Source organism: Rana temporaria, chromosome 8 (assembly GCF_905171775.1).
Source record: "Rana temporaria chromosome 8, aRanTem1.1, whole genome shotgun sequence".
Lineage (NCBI taxonomy): Eukaryota > Metazoa > Chordata > Amphibia > Anura > Ranidae > Rana > Rana temporaria.
The window spans coordinates 425,331-446,682 of NC_053496.1; the positions used below are offsets into that span (position 1 = coordinate 425,331).

At 48.3% G+C, this 21,352-nt stretch overlaps 1 protein-coding gene across 1 annotated transcript in view; it reads right to left on the reverse strand.

Annotated features, from left to right (window-relative positions):
* Positions 1–21,352, reverse strand: part of LOC120946601 (F-box/WD repeat-containing protein 7-like) — a 46,252-nt gene that overhangs the window by 11,265 nt on the left and 13,635 nt on the right. The window contains exons 5-7 of the mRNA XM_040361157.1: positions 17,414–17,519; positions 6,951–7,069; positions 1,844–1,927 (exon numbers count right to left, since the gene is read on the reverse strand). Coding sequence (XP_040217091.1) covers positions 1,844–1,927; positions 6,951–7,069; positions 17,414–17,519 — 309 coding nt within the window. The remainder of the gene's footprint in view (positions 1–1,843; positions 1,928–6,950; positions 7,070–17,413; positions 17,520–21,352) is intronic.

Here is a 21,352-nt window from a genome sequence, read left to right on the forward strand (position 1 = left end):
TGGGAGAGAGCCGGGTCATGTGACGGCTGGATATGGGAGAGAGCCGGGTCATGTGACGGCTGGATATGGGAGAGAGCCGGGTCATGTGACGGCTGGATATGGGAGAGAGCCGGGTCATGTGACGGCTGGATATGGGGGAGATCCGGGTCATGTGACGGCTGCATATGGGGGAGAGCCGGGTCATGTGATGGTTGGATATGGGAGAGAGCCGGGTCATGTGACGGCTGGATATGGGAGAGAGCCGGGTCATGTGACAGCTGGATATGGGAGAGAGCCGGGTCATGTGACGGCTGGATATGGGAGAGAGCCGGGTCATGTGACGGCTGGATATGGGAGAGAGCCGGGTCATGTGACGGCTGCATATGGGAGAGAGTCGGGTCATGTGACAGCTGGATATGGGGGAGATCCGGGTCATGTGACGGCTGCATATGGGAGAGAGCCGGGTCATGTGACGGCTGGATATGGGAGAGAGCCGGGTCATGCGACGGTTGGATATGGGAGAGAGCCGGGTCATGTGACAGCTGGATATGGGGGAGATCCGGGTCATGTGACGGCTGCATATGGGAGAGAGCCGGGTCATGTGACGGCTGGATATGGGAGAGAGCCGGGTCATGCGACGGTTGGATATGGGAGAGAGCCGGGTCATGTGACGGCTGGATATGGGAGAGAGCCGGGTCATGTGACGGCTGGATATGGGAGAGAGCCGGGTCATGTGACGGCTGGATATGGGAGAGAGCCGGGTCATGTGACGGCTGGATATGGGGGAGATCCGGGTCATGTGACGGCTGCATATGGGGGAGAGCCGGGTCATGTGATGGTTGGATATGGGAGAGAGCCGGGTCATGTGACGGCTGGATATGGGAGAGAGCCGGGTCATGTGACAGCTGGATATGGGAGAGAGCCGGGTCATGTGACGGCTGGATATGGGAGAGAGCCGGGTCATGTGACGGCTGGATATGGGAGAGAGCCGGGTCATGCGACGGTTGGATATGGGAGAGAGCCGGGTCATGTGACGGCTGGATATGGGAGAGAGCCGGGTCATGTGACGGCTGCATATGGGAGTCGGGTTATGTGACAGCTGGATATGGGAGAGAGCCGGGTCATGTGACGGCTGCATATGGGAGAGAGTCGGGTCATGTGACGGCTGGATATGGGAGAGAGAGCCGGGTCATGTGACGGCTGGATATGGGGGAGAGCAGGGTCATGTGACAGCTGGATATGGGGGAGATCCGGGTCATGTGACGGCTGGATATGGGAGAGAGCCGGGTCATGTGACGGCTGGATATGAGAGAGAGCCGGGTCATGTGACGGCTGGATATGAGAGAGAGCTGAGTCATGTGACGGCTGGATATGGGAGAGAGCCGGGTCATGTGACGGCTGGATATGGGAGAGAGCTGAGTCATGTGACGGCTGGATATGGGAGAGAGCCGGGTCATGTGACGGCTGGATATGGGAGAGAGCCGGGTCATGTGATGGCTGGATATGGGAGAGAGCCGGGTCATGTGACGGTTGGATATGGGAGAGAGTCGGGTCATGTGACAGCTGGATATGGGGGAGATCCGGGTCATGTGACGGCTGGATATGGGAAAGAGCCGGGTCATGTGACGGCTGGATATGGGAGAGAGAGCCGGGTCATGTGACGGCTGGATATGGGGGAGAGCAGGGTCATGTGACAGCTGGATATGGGGGAGATCCGGGTCATGTGACGGCTGGATATGGGAGAGAGCCGGGTCATGTGACGGCTGGATATGGGAGAGAGCCGGGTCATGTGACGGCTGGATATGGGAGAGAGCCGGGTCATGTGATGGCTGGATATGAGAGAGAGCCCTCCTCCGTCTCTTACCTGAGATCAGACTCCAGACTTTGATACTGCAGTCCGCTGATCCGCTGCAGACGAAGTGTTCATATGGAGGGAAGAGACTGGAGTCTGAAAGGCAAAAATATGACAAAAAAATAGAATTAAGACAAACATATTGGGAGGGGGGGGGGAGATTTACTAAAACTGGAGAGTGAAAAATCTGGTGCAGCTCTGCATGGGAGCCAATCAGCTTCTTCTTATAACCGGTTCACGCAGATATACTGCGGCACAATCCCGTACATATACGGCTTTGCCCATGAGAGCCACTGGAGGGCGCACGTGCCCCCTGCACGGTGGGGAACCCGATGCGCGTGGCCGGCGCGATCGCGTGCACGAGCACGGGGGCGGGTTTGTGTGTGTAAACCCCTGAGGAGAGAAGGACAGATCCTGTCTAGAAAACACAATCTGTCATCTCCTATAGTGAGTCCCCCCCCCCCCAGTTAGAACACACAATAGGGAACACCGTTAACCCCATTGATCGCCCCCTAGTGGTTAACCCCTTCCCTGACACTTATACAGTAATCAGGGCATATTTATAGCACCGATCTCTGTGTAAAAAGAATCTGACCTGTCCGCCACAACGTCGCAATACGGCAGAAAAAAAAAAACACACAGATCGCCGCCATTACTAGTATTAAAAAAAAAAAAAGCCATATAAAACGCCATAAAAACTGTCCCCTATTTTGTAGACGCTATAACTTTTGCACAAACCAATCCATAAACGCTTATTGCGATTTTTTTTTTAACCAAAAAAATGTAGAAGAATACGTATCACCCTAAACTGAGGAAAAAAAATGTTTTTTATTTTTTTTTAAATTGGGAATATCAATCACAGATCTGCAGATTGAAAAGGAAAGGGAATTTTTATTAAAGTGGAATTCCACCCAAAAATAAAAACTTCCGCTGATCCGGGTCCCCCCCCCTCCCCCCCGCTTCCGGTGTCACATTTGGCACCTTTCATGGGGGAGCAGACACTCGTCTAATACCGGTATTTGCCCCCACTTTCTGTGAAAGATCTCCGCAGTATCCACGTCGATCTATACCATGTCCTGCCCCTCCTCCATTCCCCCGCTGTCTTCTGGGAGACACACGGGTCCCAGAAGAAAACAAAAACAGGAAACGGATTGGCTACAATGTAAAGCTGCACTGGACATACAATGAGAGAAAATACCGATCGTCTCCCCTGCAGATCGTTACATAGAAATGAATATAATTTCTCTCATAGGTGTATTTTATATGATAGAGACAGAATATCAACCAAAACTCCAGAGAGATCACATGATACAAATGTTATACATGGAGGAAAATAAGTATTTGACCTCCCGACCAACAATAATTCTCCCCCCACAGACTGAATACAGGGGGCGCTCATGTGGTGTATATATGGGGTATATAGAGAGTGTATAGAGTATATATGGTATATAGAGAGTGTATATAGTATATATGGGGTGTATAGAGGGTGTATATAGTATATATGGGGTATATAGAGAGTGTATATAGTATATATGGGGTGTATAGAGAGTGTATAGAGTATATATGGGGTATATAGAGAGTGTATATAGTATATATGGGGTGTATAGAGAGTGTATATAGTATATATAGAGTATATAGAGAGTGTATATAGTATATATGGGGTATATAGAGAGTGTATAGAGTATATATGGTATATAGAGAGTGTATATAGTATATATGGGGTGTATAGAGGGTGTATATAGTATATTTGGGGTATATAGAGAGTGTATATAGTATATATGGGGTGTATAGAGAGTGTATAGAGTATATATGGGGTATATAGAGAGTGTATATAGTATATATGGGGTATATAGAGAGTGTATATAGTATATATGGGGTATATAGAGAGTGTATATAGTATATATGGGGTATATAGAGAGTGTATATAGTATATATGGGGTGTATAGAGAGTGTATATAGTATATATGGGGTATATAGAGAGTGTATATAGTATATATGGGGTATATAGAGAGTGTATATAGTATATATGGGGTATATAGAGAGTGTATATAGTATATATGGGGTATATAGAGAGTGTATATAGTATATATGGGGTGTATAGAGAGTGTATATAGTATATATGGGGTGTATAGAGAGTGTATATAGTATATATGGGGTGTATAGAGAGTGTATATAGTATATTTGGGGTATATAGAGAGTGTATATAGTATATATGGGGTATATAGAGGGTGTATATACCGTATTTTCCGGCGTATAAGACGACTTTTTGGATGCAAAAAAATGCATCCAAAGTCGGGGGTCGTCTTATACGCCGGGTACGGTCTCCGTGCAGCTGCGATCGTCATAATTTCAAAGCTGCGCGCCGTATTCTCAGCACGTCCTCGCTGTCCTGTGATTGGCGGAACAGAAATCTTCCCAGCAGCGCCTCTGTTCTGTTTTCCGCCTATCACGGATGCCTTCTCATCCTCGGACGAGATGAGAAGGCATCCGTGATTGGCGGACCATAGAACAGAGGCGCTACTGGGAAAATGTGTGTTCTGCCAATCACAGGACACGCTGAGAAGACGGCGCGCGGCTTTGAAATCATGGACGCTCGCAGCAGACGGAGACTGTCACCGGCCTGCAAAACGTGAGTGATGGCACAGTGGGGGGGAAAGTGGGGGCATGCAATGTGATGGCACTGTGGGGGAATGCAATGTAATGGCACAGTGGGGGCATGTAATGGCACAGTGGGGGCATGTAATGGCACAGTGGGGGCATGTAATGGCACAGTGGGGGCATGTAATGGCACAGTGGGGGCATGTAATGGCACAGTGGGGGCATGTAATGGCACAGTGGGGGCATGTAATGGCACAGTGGGGGCATGTAATGGCACAGTGGGGGCATGTAATGGCACAGTGGGGGCATGTAATGGCACAGTGGGGGCATGTAATGGCACAGTGGGGGCATGTAATGGCACAGTGGGGCTTGAAAAAAAGGGGGTAGTCTTATACAGTGAGTATATCCCAAAACCAAAAATTTTCCTGGAAAATTAGGGGGTCGTCTTATATGCCGGAAAAGTATATATGGGGGGTATATAGAGAGTGTATATAGTATATATGGGGTATATAGAGAGTGTATATAGTATATTTGGGGTATATAGAGAGTGTATATAGTATATATAGAGTATATAGAGAGTGTATATAGTATATTTGGGGTATATAGAGAGTGTATATAGTATATATGGAGTATATAGAGAGTGTATATAGTATATTTGGGGTATATAGAGAGTGTATATAGTATATATGGAGTATATAGAGAGTGTATATAGTATATATGGGGTATATAGAGAGTGTATATAGTATATTTGGGGTATATAGAGAGTGTATATAGTATATATAGAGTATATAGAGAGTGTATATAGTATATATGGGGTATATAGAGAGTGTATATAGTATATTTGGGGTATATAGAGAGTGTATATAGTATATATAGAGTATATAGAGAGTGTATATAGTATATATGGGGTATATAGAGAGTGTATATAGTATATATAGAGTATATAGAGAGTGTATATAGTATATATGGGGTATATAGAGAGTGTATATAGTATATTTGGGGTATATAGAGAGTGTATATAGTATATATAGAGTATATAGAGAGTGTATATAGTATATATGGGGTATATAGAGAGTGTATATAGTATATATAGAGTATATAGAGGGTGTATATAGTATATTTGGGGTATATAGAGAGTGTATATAGTATATATAGAGTATATAGAGAGTGTATATAGTATATATGGGGTATATAGAGAGTGTATATAGTATATTTGGGGTATATAGAGAGTGTATATAGTATATATAGAGTATATAGAGAGTGTATATAGTATATATGGGGTATATAGAGAGTGTATATAGTATATTTGGGGTATATAGAGAGTGTATATAGTATATATGGGGTATATAGAGAGTGTATATAGTATATATAGAGTATATAGAGGGTGTATATAGTATATATGGGGTATATAGAGAGTGTATATAGTATATTTGGGGTATATAGAGAGTGTATATAGTATATTTGGGGTATATAGAGAGTGTATATAGTATATATAGAGTATATAGAGAGTGTATATAGTATATTTGGGGTATATAGAGAGTGTATATAGTATATATAGAGTATATAGAGAGTGTATATAGTATATTTGGGGTATATAGAGAGTGTATATAGTATATATGGAGTATATAGAGAGTGTATATAGTATATATGGGGTATATAGAGGGTGTATATAGTATATATGGGGGGTATATAGAGAGTGTATATAGTATATTTGGGGTATATAGAGAGTGTATATAGTATATATAGAGTATATAGAGAGTGTATATAGTATATTTGGGGTATATAGCGAGTGTATATAGTATATATGGAGTATATAGAGAGTGTATATAGTATATTTGGGGTATATAGAGAGTGTATATAGTATATATAGAGTATATAGAGAGTGTATATAGTATATATGGGGTATATAGAGAGTGTATATAGTATATATAGAGTATATAGAGGGTGTATATAGTATATTTGGGGTATATAGAGAGTGTATATAGTATATATAGAGTATATAGAGAGTGTATATAGTATATATGGGGTATATAGAGAGTGTATATAGTATATTTGGGGTATATAGAGAGTGTATATAGTATATATAGAGTATATAGAGAGTGTATATAGTATATATGGGGTATATAGAGAGTGTATATAGTATATTTGGGGTATATAGAGAGTGTATATAGTATATATGGGGTATATAGAGAGTGTATATAGTATATATAGAGTATATAGAGGGTGTATATAGTATATATGGGGTATATAGAGAGTGTATATAGTATATTTGGGGTATATAGAGAGTGTATATAGTATATTTGGGGTATATAGAGAGTGTATATAGTATATATAGAGTATATAGAGAGTGTATATAGTATATATGGGGTATATAGAGGGTGTATATAGTATATATGGGGGGTATATAGAGGGTGTATATAGTATATATGGGGGGTATATAGAGTGCCCCCCCATTGTATCAGTTCTGTCACAGGAATGACATCATACAAGATGGCGTCTCCATTACACGGCTTTCACTTACTTTGCTGCGCTTCCCCCGGTGAGACGGAAGCCAGGCATGTGACCGCTCCTGTGTGCCCGCACAGCGTCCTGACCTCAGAGGCGGAGAAGAGGTCCCAAACACGTACCGAGGTATCCCAACTGTCACAAGATAAAGGAGAAGAGGGACATGGTGAGCGTGGAGTATACCGTCACGGAGAGGAGTATACCGTCATGGAGAGGAATGTACCGTCATGGAGAGGAATGTACCGTCACGGAGAGGAGTATACCGTCACGGAGAGGAGTATACCGCCATGGAGAGGAGTATACCGTCACGGAGAGGAGTATACCGTCATGGAGAGGAATATACCGTCATGGAGAGGAGTATACAGTCATGGAGAGGAATGTACCGTCACGGAGAGGAGTGTACCGTCATGGAGAGGAATATACCGTCACGGAGAGGAGTGTACCGTCACGGAGAGGAGTATACCGCCATGGAGAGGAGTATACCGTCATGGAGAGGAGTATACCGTCACGGAGAGGAGTATACCGTCACGGAGAGGAGTGTACCGTCATGGAGAGGAATATACCGTCATGGAGAGGAGTATACCGTCACGGAGAGGAGTATACCGCCATGGAGAGGAGTATACCGTCACGGAGAGGAGTATACCGCCATGGAGAGGAGTATACCGTCACGGAGAGGAGTGTACCGTCATGGAGAGGAGTATACCGTCACAGAGAGGAGTATACCGTCATGGAGAGGAGTATACCGTCATGGAGAGGAGTATACCGTCACGGAGAGGAGTATACCGTCACGGAGAGGAGTATACCGTCACGGAGAGGAGTATACCGTCATGGAGAGGAGTGTACCGTCACGGAGAGGAGTATACCGTCACGGAGAGGAGTATACCGTCACGGAGAGGAGTATACCGTCATGGAGAGGAGTGTACCGTCACGGAGAGGAGTATACCGTCAGGGAGAGGAGTGTACCGTCACGGAGAGGAGTGTACCGTCATGGAGAGGAGTATACCGTCATGGAGAGGAGTGTACCGTCATGGAGAGGAGTGTACCGTCATGGAGAGGAGTATACCGTCATGGAGAGGAGTATACCGTCATGCTGATGAGTGTACCGTCATGCTGAGGAGTATATCGTCATGGAGAGGAGTGTACCGTCATGGAGAGGAGTGTACCGTCATGCTGAGGAGTGTACCGTCATGCTGAGGAGTATACCGTCACGGAGAGGAGTATACCGTCACGGAGAGGAGTATACCGCCATGGAGAGGAGTATACCGTCATGGAGAGGAGTATACCCCCATGGAGAGGAGTATACCCCCATGGAGAGGAGTATACCGTCATGGAGAGGAGTATACCGTCACGGAGAGGAGTATACCGCCATGGAGAGGAGTATACCGTCATGGAGAGGAGTATACCCCCATGGAGAGGAGTATACCCCCATGGAGAGGAGTATACCGTCATGGAGAGGAGTATACCGTCATGGAGAGGAGTATACCGTCATGGAGAGGAATATACCGTCATGGAGAGGAGTATACAGTCATGGAGAGGAATGTGTGAAGGATGTCAGTGTAAATCTCCCTGCTTGGTTCATGTGTCACAAGCTATTGACATGTTAATGACCCTTCCTCAGCCAGCTCCCTAGTTCAAATGGTAATTGATTTATTGTGTGTGGGAAGGAGACCGGCCTTACTGTTTACAATGATTAGATAAGGGGCTCATGTTAATTATTCTGATTGCTTCATTGTGGTCAGGCTGTTACACCTAGTAATTAACTCCGCTGATGTCTTTATCTAAAGAAACATGTCTGCATGGTCGGCTCCGACTTGTCTCCTATAATCTGTATGGGAAACCCCACTGTGTGAGGGGGGCGTTCCTAACAGGCTGTAACCACATATAAGCTGAGTTTTTGTGTCAAAGTGTCTTGTTCCAGCAGTAAGCTTGTCTCATGTGTGGCTTTCTGGGCGATTCCAGGGATATCCCTCCTCGTGGAATATTGGGGTGATTGTCGTTATGGGAAGAAGGGAACGTTGACGGGGATATCATACCGATACCGTCACAATTGGTTGGTAGCAGTGGGATTTTTCCCTTCTATTCCCCTTCACACCCGGATTCCAAGCAGACACTGGAAGAACTACTGGAAGTTCGTGGAAGGATCGCTAGCAACAAAACCAAGCGGGTCATCATAGCAGAATTAATGGAGCTAGACCAGGAGGACGGGATTGCAGCAACGCCAGCAGTACAAGAGATGGAGACACCAGTGATTCAGGAGGAGGAATCGCCAGCCAACAAGCTAATGAGAGAGAAGCTAGCGTGGTTCGGCCCGAACCCAACGCCAGATGTGGTTCTGAAAGTGATGGACCTGTTAGCGGAGGAGGCTAAAGAAATAAGGGACGCAGAACTCCAGAAGGCTAAAGAAATAAGGGACGCAGAGCTACAGTTAAAACTGGCAGCAGTCCAACAAGCAGCCGCACCTTCTCCAAACAGTGAGTACAGCACAGCAGACGCAAGGAAGATTCCGTTTAGCGCTTTTAAAGCTTTTGATGAAAAGGACTGTGAAATTGATAACTACCTGGCGGACTTTGAGCGACAATGTAACCTGCACCGAATTGCTAGAAGAGAGTGGGTTGCAATATTGTCAGGCAAACTGTCAGGCAAAGCTTCTGATGCTTTCCGGACCGTGCCAGATCAGGATATCCATAGCTACGCCCGGGTTAAAGAAGCGCTCCTGGCTCGTTATGCAGTAACCCCAGAGTCCCACCGACAGAAGTTCAGGGACTCACGCAAAACCACGAAAGACTCTTACGCAGAATGGGCATGCCAGCTGTCCCTGTCGGCCTCTAACTGGGTTAACAGCAGCCAGGCCACCACCGCAGAGGACATTTTGCAACTAATGCTCCTGGAGCAATTTTACAATCACATCCAGACGGACGTCAAAGATTGGGTGAGAGATCGCAGGCCCATGACTCTACCAGAGGCCGCGAAGTTGGCGGATGAATATGCGGATACTCGCAAGACAAACCAGGTCACACCCCGGGTACAACCTCCACAACCAACGGCGCCCTCACACCCACCAGCCGCTAGATACCAACCGCCTAACAGACCGATGACATCTAGCCCTCGCTACCCACGCCAGGAGGACAACGAACAACGCTGCTTCCGGTGCAAACAGTTGGGTCACTTCAAGCAGAATTGCCCCATGAACGACAACACCAGGTCAAATTGGTCTCAACCTGGGTACCGCCCACCAGCAGCAGCCCATTGTGTAGACTCGGCTTGGGATCTCCAGGAGCTGGGTCCGGAAGAACCATTGGGCACCCCTTACGAAGCCCTCATGGTACAATCTGTTATTACGGACAACAGGGAACACCATTGTCAGCTGGTCATGGGCGACCGCCATGAGCCGGAGGGGCCTTGGAGGGAGCTGGGCAGAAAGAGGCACCGCCAGCTACCCTCCAAGAAGAAGAGGTCCTGGAAGTCATATAACCAGCGGACCTGGGAGGAGAAGAAGCGACTGGAGGAGATGGAATCGCAGCGGGCGCCCCAGATGCGGGCCGAGATGTTCGCCAAGGGCCCACCGGTGGCCCCTTACACCACCACCCAGTTCCTGATGATGAAGGACCACGTGGAGAGCCTGCAGGACATGAGCAAGCAGGATCTGATCCGTGAGTACATAGAGCTGGAGGAGTGCATAAGCCGCATGGAGGAGGAGAACAACCACCTGAGGTCACAGCGGGCTGACCCCCCCAGGCTCCATGAACTGGAGATGGAGCTGGAGAAGCTCAAAGAGGAGAACCAGCGGCTGCGGAGGGAGCAGGGGGTGGCTGACCTTATGGGGCTCTGAGTCCCCTCTCCCCCCCCCCCCGGACTCTGAGCACCAGTGCTACAGCATTTCAACAAATATAACTTTTTCTTTTTATGAATCTCCTGTGATTGTCACTTCAGAGCCATAACCTGCCCCCTCCCATAGCGGGACACCTAGACGGCGGCGCACAGACCCATTCGCTGTCTTCACACTGACTTCTGGTGACTTTGCAGATCGCACAAAGACTTGGGGACTGACCGGCGTGTGATCTGACGACCCGGTAGCATACCTGAGTCGGAAGCAGTTACCAATGGAGGTCAGTCACGCCAAACGGAGTTAACCTCGGACTAAAAGCTCTGAACCCGTCAACCCTACTGGACCAGGGAAGGTCCAACCGGGTTTGCCGGAGCAGGGAGAAAAAGGGGGGCCATTGTGAAGGATGTCAGTGTAAATCTCCCTGCTTGGTTCATGTGTCACAAGCTATTGACATGTTAATGACCCTTCCTCAGCCAGCTCCCTAGTTCAAATGGTAATTGATTTATTGTGTGTGGGAAGGAGACCGGCCTTACTGTTTACAATGATTAGATAAGGGGCTCATGTTAATTATTCTGATTGCTTCATTGTGGTCAGGCTGTTACACCTAGTAATTAACTCCGCTGATGTCTTTATCTAAAGAAACATGTCTGCATGGTCGGCTCCGACTTGTCTCCTATAATCTGTATGGGAAACCCCACTGTGTGAGGGGGGCGTTCCTAACAGGCTGTAACCACATATAAGCTGAGTTTTTGTGTCAATAAAGTGTCTTGTTCCAGCAGTAAGCTTGTCTCATGTGTGGCTTTCTGGGCGATTCCAGGGATATCCCTCCTCGTGGAATATTGGGGTGATTGTCGTTATGGGAAGAAGGGAACGTTGACGGGGATATCATACCGATACCGTCACAGAATGTACCGTCACGGAGAGGAGTATACCGTCATGGAGAGGAGTATACCGTCATGGAGAGGAGTATACCCCCATGGAGAGGAGTATACCCCCATGGAGAGGAGTATACCGTCATGGAGAGGAGTATACCGTCACGGAGAGGAGTATACCGCCATGGAGAGGAGTATACCGTCACGGAGAGGAGTATACCGTCATGGAGAGGAGTATACCGTCACGGAGAGGAGTATACCGTCACGGAGAGGAGTATACCGTCATGGAGAGGAGTGTACCGTCACGGAGAGGAGTATACCGTCAGGGAGAGGAGTGTACCGTCACGGAGAGGAGTGTACCGTCATGGAGAGGAGTATACCGTCATGGAGAGGAGTGTACCGTCATGGAGAGGAGTGTACCGTCATGGAGAGGAGTATACCGTCATGGAGAGGAGTATACCGTCATGCTGAGGAGTGTACCGTCATGCTGAGGAGTATATCGTCATGGAGAGGAGTGTACCGTCATGGAGAGGAGTGTACCGTCATGGAGAGGAATATACCGTCATGGAGAGGAGTATACCGTCACGGAGAGGAGTATACCGTCATGGAGAGGAGTATATCGTCATGGAGAGGAATATACCGTCACGGAGAGGAGTATACCGTCATGGAGAGGAATATACCGTCATGGAGAGGAGTGTACCATCACGGAGAGGAGTATACCGTCATGGAGAGGAGTATACCGTCATGGAGAGGAGTATACCGTCACGGAGAGGAGTATACCATCATGGAGAGGAGTATACCGTCATGGAGAGGAGTGTACCGTCATGGAGAGGAGTGTACCGTCATGGAGAGGAGTATACCGTCATGGAGAGGAGTATACCGTCATGGAGAGGAGTATACCGTCATGGAGAGGAGTATACCGTCATGGAGAGGAGTATACCGTCATGGAGAGGAGTATACCGTCATGGAGAGGAGTATACCGTCATGGAGAGGAGTATACCGTCATGGAGAGGAGTATACCGTCACGGAGAGGAGTATACCGCCACGGAGAGGAGTATACCGTCATGGAGAGGAGTATACCGTCATGGAGAGGAGTATACCGTCATGGAGAGGAGTATACCGACACTCACAGCCCCAACGATGCGGCTGCCCGGAGGCTCGCTCCTCTCCCCAGCACCGTCATAGTAACTGTGGGCACCCGGCCGTGGCAGCTTATGGCTTCACACGCGAGTCGGCACTGCGCTCTCCTATTGGCCAGCCGATTTTCTGGGACCCGAGTTGTGTCCCAGAAGATGGCTGGCAGGGAGGGGCCGGTGTTCTGTCAGATAAGGTGACCTGTCAGAATTGGTAACGGAAGTGAAGTCCCGTCGCCACCATCTTGCTACACCCCGCACTCCACTACAGTAATGATACACTGAGAAGGGGGCAAGCGGACATCTTGGTACACCCGCCGGAGATTTGCATGCCACACTTATGCTTAATAGGAAGGTTATGTGCTTAAATACAGGATTTGGAGATCCGACGGACTGTTTACATGTTAAGATTCAGAAGCCGCAGCAAACCTGCCGACCTCACCAATGTGACAGAACACCTCCGATTATAAAATTCAACATGGAAACTGTGCGTCGGATCTCCTAATCTTTAAGCACATAAGATCCGTTTTGTGTTAAAAAAAACTGTGAAATGCAAAACTCTGGCGGGTGTACCAAGATGTCCGCTTGTCCCCCTTCTCAGAGTAACATTACTGTGGAGGAGTGCGGGGTGTAGCAAGATGGCGGCGACGGAACGTCACTTCCGTTACAAATTGTGCCCGGTCGCCTAATCTGGCGGAACACCGCCTAGGGCGAGAGCAGGAGTCGCCTAGGCGGCCGAAGAAAAGGAAGCAGGAATCGGGACAGGAAGTCCCATTAAAAAGGGTCACCCCCCCTCTTCTCAGTGTAACATTACTGTGGTGGAGCGCGGGGTGTAGCAAGATGTCCGCTTGTCCCCCTTCTCAGTGTAACATTACTGTGGAGGAGCGCGGGGTGTAGCAAGATGGCGGCGACGGAACGTCACCTCCGTTACAAATTCTGACGGGTCGCCTAATCTGACGGAACACCGCCCAGGGCGAGAGCAGGAGTCGCCTAGGCGGCCGAAGAAAAGGAAGCAGGAAGCGGGACAGGAAGTCCCATTAAAAAGGGTGCACCCCCCCCCCCCCCCCGGCAGCAGCCATCGGCACCTGCTGCTGTCAAACACAACCAGTCAGCCAATGAGGAGAGAGAGGGGGAGGGGCCAAGCCACACTCTGTGTGTCCATTTCCCAAAAGCACAGCTCAGGAACAAGCCTGCTCGAGTACCCCTGTAACCAGAAGCTTGTTATTGGGGGCACTCGGCAGGGGGGAGGGGCCAGGACCGCCTGCGGGGGACTCAAAAAGAAGAGGATTGGGGGGCTGCTCTGTGCAAAACAATTACACAGAGCAGGCGAGTAGAACGTGTTTGGTATTTAAAGAAAGAACGAAATGACAGCCTTTAGAATTACTTGCCAACATTTTATTACCGGGGTCTCCAAACTTTCTATAACAAAGGGCCGGTTTACTCTCCTTCAGACTATAGGGGGGCGGACTGCCTTTGGAAGTATAAATTGTCCTGAACTCAGCGAGGCTGCAGATGGGCACAGCGAGGCTGCAGATGGGCACAGCGAGGCTGCAGATGGGCACAGCGAGGCTACAGATGGGCACAGCGAGGCTACAGATGGGCACAGCGAGGCTGCAGATGGGCACAGCGAGGCTACAGATGGGCTCAGCGAGGCTACAGATGGGCACAGCAAAGCAGCGGATGGGCACAGCGAGGCTGCAGATGGGCACATCGAGGCTACAGATGGGCACAGCGAGGCTACAGATGGGCACAGTGAGGCTACAGATGGGCACAGTGAGGCTACAGATGGGCACAGCGAGGCTGCAGATGGGCACAGCAAAGCAGCGGATGGGCACAGCGAGGCTACAGATGGGCACAGCAAAGCTGCAGATGGGCACAGCGAGGCTACAGATGGGCTCAGCGAGGCTACAGATGGGCACAGCGAGGATGCAGATGGGCACAGCGAGGATGCAGATGGGCACAGCGAGGCTGCAGATGGGCACAGCGAGTATATATACGGTATATAAAAATAGCAACATTTTATTTCAACGTTTGTTAAAAAAAGCGTTTACAAGTGACATCATCATACAGTATCCATGCGATTATGGAAGAAATGCTCTCTACATGTTTCACCAAATAATGGCTTCTTCAGGAGACTGACAGCTACTGCCTGTATAATCACTGAATATCAGGAGATGGACAATGGTGGTTCATATGTCGGGGGAGGGTCTCAAGGCGATATACAGAGAAACCCATAGAGGAAGATATCAAGATTCCAAAAAAAAGACAATGTATCAAATGCTGATCAGAGAAAGTTTCTATTCTCAGTTGTAAATAGAAGTTCTCACTGTGATGTCACCAAGATGGTAAACCTCCCATGTAGTACATCTGGGTGTGGTGAAGAATGGAACGTCCTCTCTCTCCTACAACGAGCCGCCACTTATATTTGCAACTGAGAATAGAAACTTAGTAAATCCCCTTGGATCGCTTCTCATTCCTCTCGCTTTCCTCTGATTAGCATTTGATACATTGTCTTTTTTTGGGGGGAATCTTGATATCTTCCTCTATGGGTTTCTCTGTATGAGACCCTCCCCCGACATATGAACCACCATTGTCCATCTCCTGATATTCAGTGATTATACAGGCAGTAGCTGTCAGTCTCCTGAAGAAGCCATTATTTGGTGAAACATGTAGAGAGCATTTCTTCCATAATCGCATGGATACTGAATGATGATGTCACTTGTAAACGCTGCTTTTAAAACAAACGTTGAATTTAGCTATTTTTATATAGGTTTTATTGGTGAATAACATGCACTTTTTCACCCTGAAAATCGGTGAAAATCGTGTATGCATTTTATACGCCGAGCGTTCAGATTTTGGGGGGGGGGGGGGGGGATGCTGTCAGATTACATACATTGAGAATCTCCTGATTACTCAGCAGGCCTCTGTAATAGGAAGTGCCGTCTCCTGGGCTGGTATTGGACCAATGTTCTGTCTATCATAGAAGCCGGCCCAGGAGGCGGGACTTTGTAGTACAGAGGCCGCCGAGTAAACAGGAGATTCTGGCTGTATGTGATCTGTAGGCGCTCGTCCCTCCCCCTCCCTGTCCCCTCCGAGGTAGCAGGAAGGGGAGGCTGCATTAACGGCACTTGTGAGGCTGCAGATGGGCATTGATCAAGCTGCATTGGGGCAATGGCGAGGCTGCATCTGCAGATGGGCATTGATCAAGCTGCATCGGTGCAATGGGGAGGCTGCATTGATGGCACTTGTAAGGCTGCAGATGGGCATTGATCAGACTGCATTGAGGCACTTGTGAGGCTGCAGATGGGCATTGATCAGACTGCATTGAGGCACTTGTGAGGCTGCAGATGGGCATTGATCAGACTGCATTGAGGCACTTGTGAGGCTGCAGATGGGCATTGAATAAGCTGCATTGGTGGCAATGGCGAGGCTGCATCTGCAGATGGGCATTGATCAAGCTGCATTGGTGGCACTTGTGAGGCTGCAGATGGGCATTGATTAAGCTGCATTGATGGCAATGGCGAGGCTGCATCTGCTGATGGGCATTGATCAAGCTGCATTGGTGGCAATGGCGAGGCTGCATCTGCAGATGGGCATTGATCAAGCTGCATTGGTGGTAATAGTGAGGCTGCATTGATGGCACTTGTGAGGCTGTAGGTGGACATTGATCAAGCTGCACTGGGGCAATGGTGAGGTTGCAGATGGGCACTGATCAAGCTGCATTGGTCGCAATGGCGAGGCTGCAGATGGGCATTGATAAAGCTGCACTGGTGGCAATAGTGAGGCTGCAGATGGGTATTGGTGGCAATAGTGAGGCTGCAGATGGGTATTGGTGGCAATGGTGAGGCTGCAGATGGGTATTGGTGGCAATTGTGAGGCTGCAGATGGGCATTGGTCAGGCTGCATTGGTGGCAATAGTGAGGCTGCAAATGGGTATTGGTGGCAATGGTGAGGCTGCAGATGGGCATTGAGCAAGCTACAATAGTGGCAATAGTGAGGATGCAGATGGGCATTGAGCAAGCTACAATAGTGGCAATAGTGAGGCTGCAGATAGGCATTGATCAGGCTGCATTGATGGCAATGGTGAGGCTGCAGATGGGCATTGGTGGCAATGGTGAGGCTGCAGGTGGGCACTGCTCAAGCTGCACTGGTGGCAATGGTGAGGCTGCAGGTGGGCATTGATCAAGCTGCACTGGAGGCAATGGTGAGGCTGCAGATGGGCATTGGTCAGGCTGCATTGGTGGCAATGGTGAGGCTGCAGATGGGCACTGATCAAGCTGCACTGGAGGCAATGGTGAGGCTGCAGATGGGCACTGATCAGGCTGCATTGGTGGCAATGGTGAGGCTGCAGATGGGCACTGATGACAATGGTGAGGCTGCAGATGGGCACTGATCAGGCTGCATTGACAGACACTTACCGTTATTTTGCTTCACGGTTCCTTATTTAAAATTTACGTATTTTTTCCTGAATCTTCCCTCTCTAAGTGAAGGTGTTATAATCTGATAAATATGGTAATTTGTCTGATTGGCACCTAAACAATCCATTTCTTTTCCTTTCCTATGAATATTCCGGACATGTGGGGGGGGCGGGGCTGACGACTCTCTGACACCCAGGAAATGATTTCTATAAATCAGGCGCTTGTCTCACCTTCCAGAGACGATGGATCGGTGGTGGATGAGGACAGACGTCACAAGATCGCTGTGCCCTTCCAGGCTGTGAACGAGGAACTGGGAGTCCTGCAGGGGGGAGCGATCTGTGGGGGAAACGTGACAGAATTAGGAGGATAACCCCCATCACCCCCCCCCCCCCAGGCATTGCAGTGAGTGGAGTGTTATTAGAGCACAACGTGGACGACACCGACAGAGAGGAAAGAAGAATCTGTAATTGTGATAGAAAGAAAATACCAACAAGAGTCACACCCCCCCCCCCCGCAGTGAGAAACAATCACATGACAAACCGCTGAAGTGTCACATCCCCCGACATGAGAATTCAGAGTCACCCACTGACAAAGTGACAGGTTCTCTTTACAGCTCTGACCCCCTCCCCCCATTGATCTTCCCTTTTACTACACGAGCCTGTCCCTATACTACACTAGCCTGTCCATATACTACACTAGCCTGTCCATATACTACACTAGCCTGTCCCTATACTACACTAGCCTGTCCCTATACTACACTAGCCTGTCCATATACTACACTAGCCTGTCCTTATACTACACTAGCCTGTCCCTATACTACACTAGCCTGTCCATATACTACACTAGCCTGTCCCTATACTACACTAGCCTGTCCCTATACTACACTAGCCTGTCCATATACTACACTAGCCTGTCCCTACACTACACTAGCCTGTCCCTACACTACACTAGCCTGTCCCTATACTACACTAGCCTGTCCGTATACTACACTAGCCTGTCCCTATACTACACTAGCCTGTCCCTATACTACACGAGCCTGTCCATATACTACACTAGCCTGTCCCTATACTACACTAGCCTGTCCCTATACTACACTAGCCTGTCCGTATACTACACTAGCCTGTCCCTATACTACACTAGCCTGTCCATATACTACACTAGCCTGTCCCTATACTACACTAGCCTGTCCCTATACTACACTAGCCTGTCCCTATACTACACTAGCCTGTCCCTATACTACACTAGCCTGTCCCTATACTACACTAGCCTGTCCCTATACTACACTAGCCTGTCCCTATACTACACTAGCCTGTCCCTATACTACACTAGCCTGTCCGGATACTACACTAGCCTGTCCGTATACTACACTAGCCTGTCCCTATACTACACTAGCCTGTCCCTATACTACACTAGCCTGTCCCTATACTACACTAGCCTGTCCGGATACTACACTAGCCTGTCCCTATACTACACTAGCCTGTCCCTATACTACACTAGCCTGTCCCTATACTACACTAGCCTGTCCCTATACTACACTAGCCTGTCCCTATACTACACTAGCCTGTCCGGATACTACACTAGCCTGTCCCTATACTACACTAGCCTGTCCCTATACTACACTAGCCTGTCCCTATACTACACTAGCCTGTCCCTATACTACACTAGCCTGTCCGTATACTACACTAGCCTGTCCCTATACTACACTAGCCTGTCCATATACTACACTAGCCTGTCCATATACTACACTAGCCTGTCCCTACACTACACTAGCCTGTCCATATACTACACTAGCCTGTCCATATACTACACTAGCCTGTCCCTACACTACACTAGCCTGTCCCTACACTACACTAGCCTGTCCCTATACTACACTAGCCTGTCCGTATACTACACTAGCCTGTCCGTATACTACACTAGCCTGTCCCTATACTACACTAGCCTGTCCGTATACTACACTAGCCTGTCCCTATACTACACTAGCCTGTCCCTATACTACACTAGCCTGTCCCTATACTACACTAGCCTGTCCCTATACTACACTAGCCTGTCCCTATACTACACTAGCCTGTCCCTATACTACACTAGCCTGTCCGTATACTACACTAGCCTGTCCCTATACTACACTAGCCTGTCCGTATACTACACTAGCCTGTCCCTATACTACACTAGCCTGTCCCTATACTACACTAGCCTGTCCCTATACTACACTAGCCTGTCCCTATACTACACTAGCCTGTCCCTATACTACACTAGCCTGTCCCTATACTACACTAGCCTGTCCCTATACTACACTAGCCTGTCCCTATACTACACTAGCCTGTCCCTATACTACACTAGCCTGTCCGTATACTACACTAGCCTGTCCCTATACTACACTAGCCTGTCCGTATACTACACTAGCCTGTCCGTATACTACACTAGCCTGTCCCTATACTACACAAGCCTGTCCCTATACTACACTAGCCTGTCCCTATACTACACTAGCCTGTCCCTATACTACACTAGCCTGTCCCTATACTACACTAGCCTGTCCATATACTACACTAGCCTGTCCATATACTACACTAGCCTGTCCATATACTACACTAGCCTGTCCATATACTACACTAGCCTGTCCCTATACTACACTAGCCTGTCCTTATACTACACTAGCCTGTCCCTATACTACACTAGCCTGTCCCTATACTACACTAGCCTGTCCATATACTACACTAGCCTGTCCCTATACTACACTAGCCTGTCCCTATACTACACTAGCCTGTCCCTATACTACACTAGCCTGTCCCTATACTACACTAGCCTGTCCGTATACTACACTAGCCTGTCCATATACTACACTAGCCTGTCCATATACTACACTAGCCTGTCCCTATACTACAAGAGCCTGTCCCTATACTACACTAGCCTGTCCCTATACTACACTAGCCTGTCCCTATACTACACTAGCCTGTCCGTATACTACACTAGCCTGTCCCTATACTACACTAGCCTGTCCCTATACTACACTAGCCTGTCCCTATACTACACTAGCCTGTCCCTATACTACACTAGCCTGTCCCTATACTACACTAGCCTGTCCCTATACTACACTAGCCTGTCCGTATACTACACTAGCCTGTCCCTATACTACACTAGCCTGTCCCTATACTACACTAGCCTGTCCCTATACTACACTAGCCTGTCCCTATACTACACTAGCCTGTCCGTATACTACACTAGCCTGTCCCTATACTACACTAGCCTGTCCCTATACTACACTAGCCTGTCCCTATTCTACACTAGCCTGTCCCTATACTACACTAGCCTGTCCCTATACTACACTAGCCTGTCCCTATACTACACTAGCCTGTCCCTATACTACACTAGCCTGTCCGTATACTACACTAGCCTGTCCCTATACTACACTAGCCTGTCCGTATACTACACTAGCCTGTCCCTATACTACACTAGCCTGTCCCTATACTACACTAGCCTGTCCATATACTACACTAGCCTGTCCCTATACTACACTAGCCTGTCCCTATACTACACTAGCCTGTCCCTATACTACACTAGCCTGTCCCTATACTACACTAGCCTGTCCCTATACTACACTAGCCTGTCCCTATACTACACTAGCCTGTCCCTATACTACACTAGCCTGTCCGTATACTACACTAGCCTGTCCCTATACTACACTAGCCTGTCCGTATACTACACTAGCCTGTCCGTATACTACACTAGCCTGTCCCTATACTACACAAGCCTGTCCCTATACTACACTAGCCTGTCCCTATACTACACTAGCCTGTCCCTATACTACACTAGCCTGTCCCTATACTACACTAGCCTGTCCATATACTACACTAGCCTGTCCATATACTACACTAGCCTGTCCATATACTACACTAGCCTGTCCATATACTACACTAGCCTGTCCCTATACTACACTAGCCTGTCCTTATACTACACTAGCCTGTCCCTATACTACACTAGCCTGTCCCTATACTACACTAGCCTGTCCATATACTACACTAGCCTGTCCCTATACTACACTAGCCTGTCCCTATACTACACTAGCCTGTCCGTATACTACACTAGCCTGTCCGTATACTACACTAGCCTGTCCATATACTACACTAGCCTGTCCCTATACTACAAGAGCCTGTCCCTATACTACACTAGCCTGT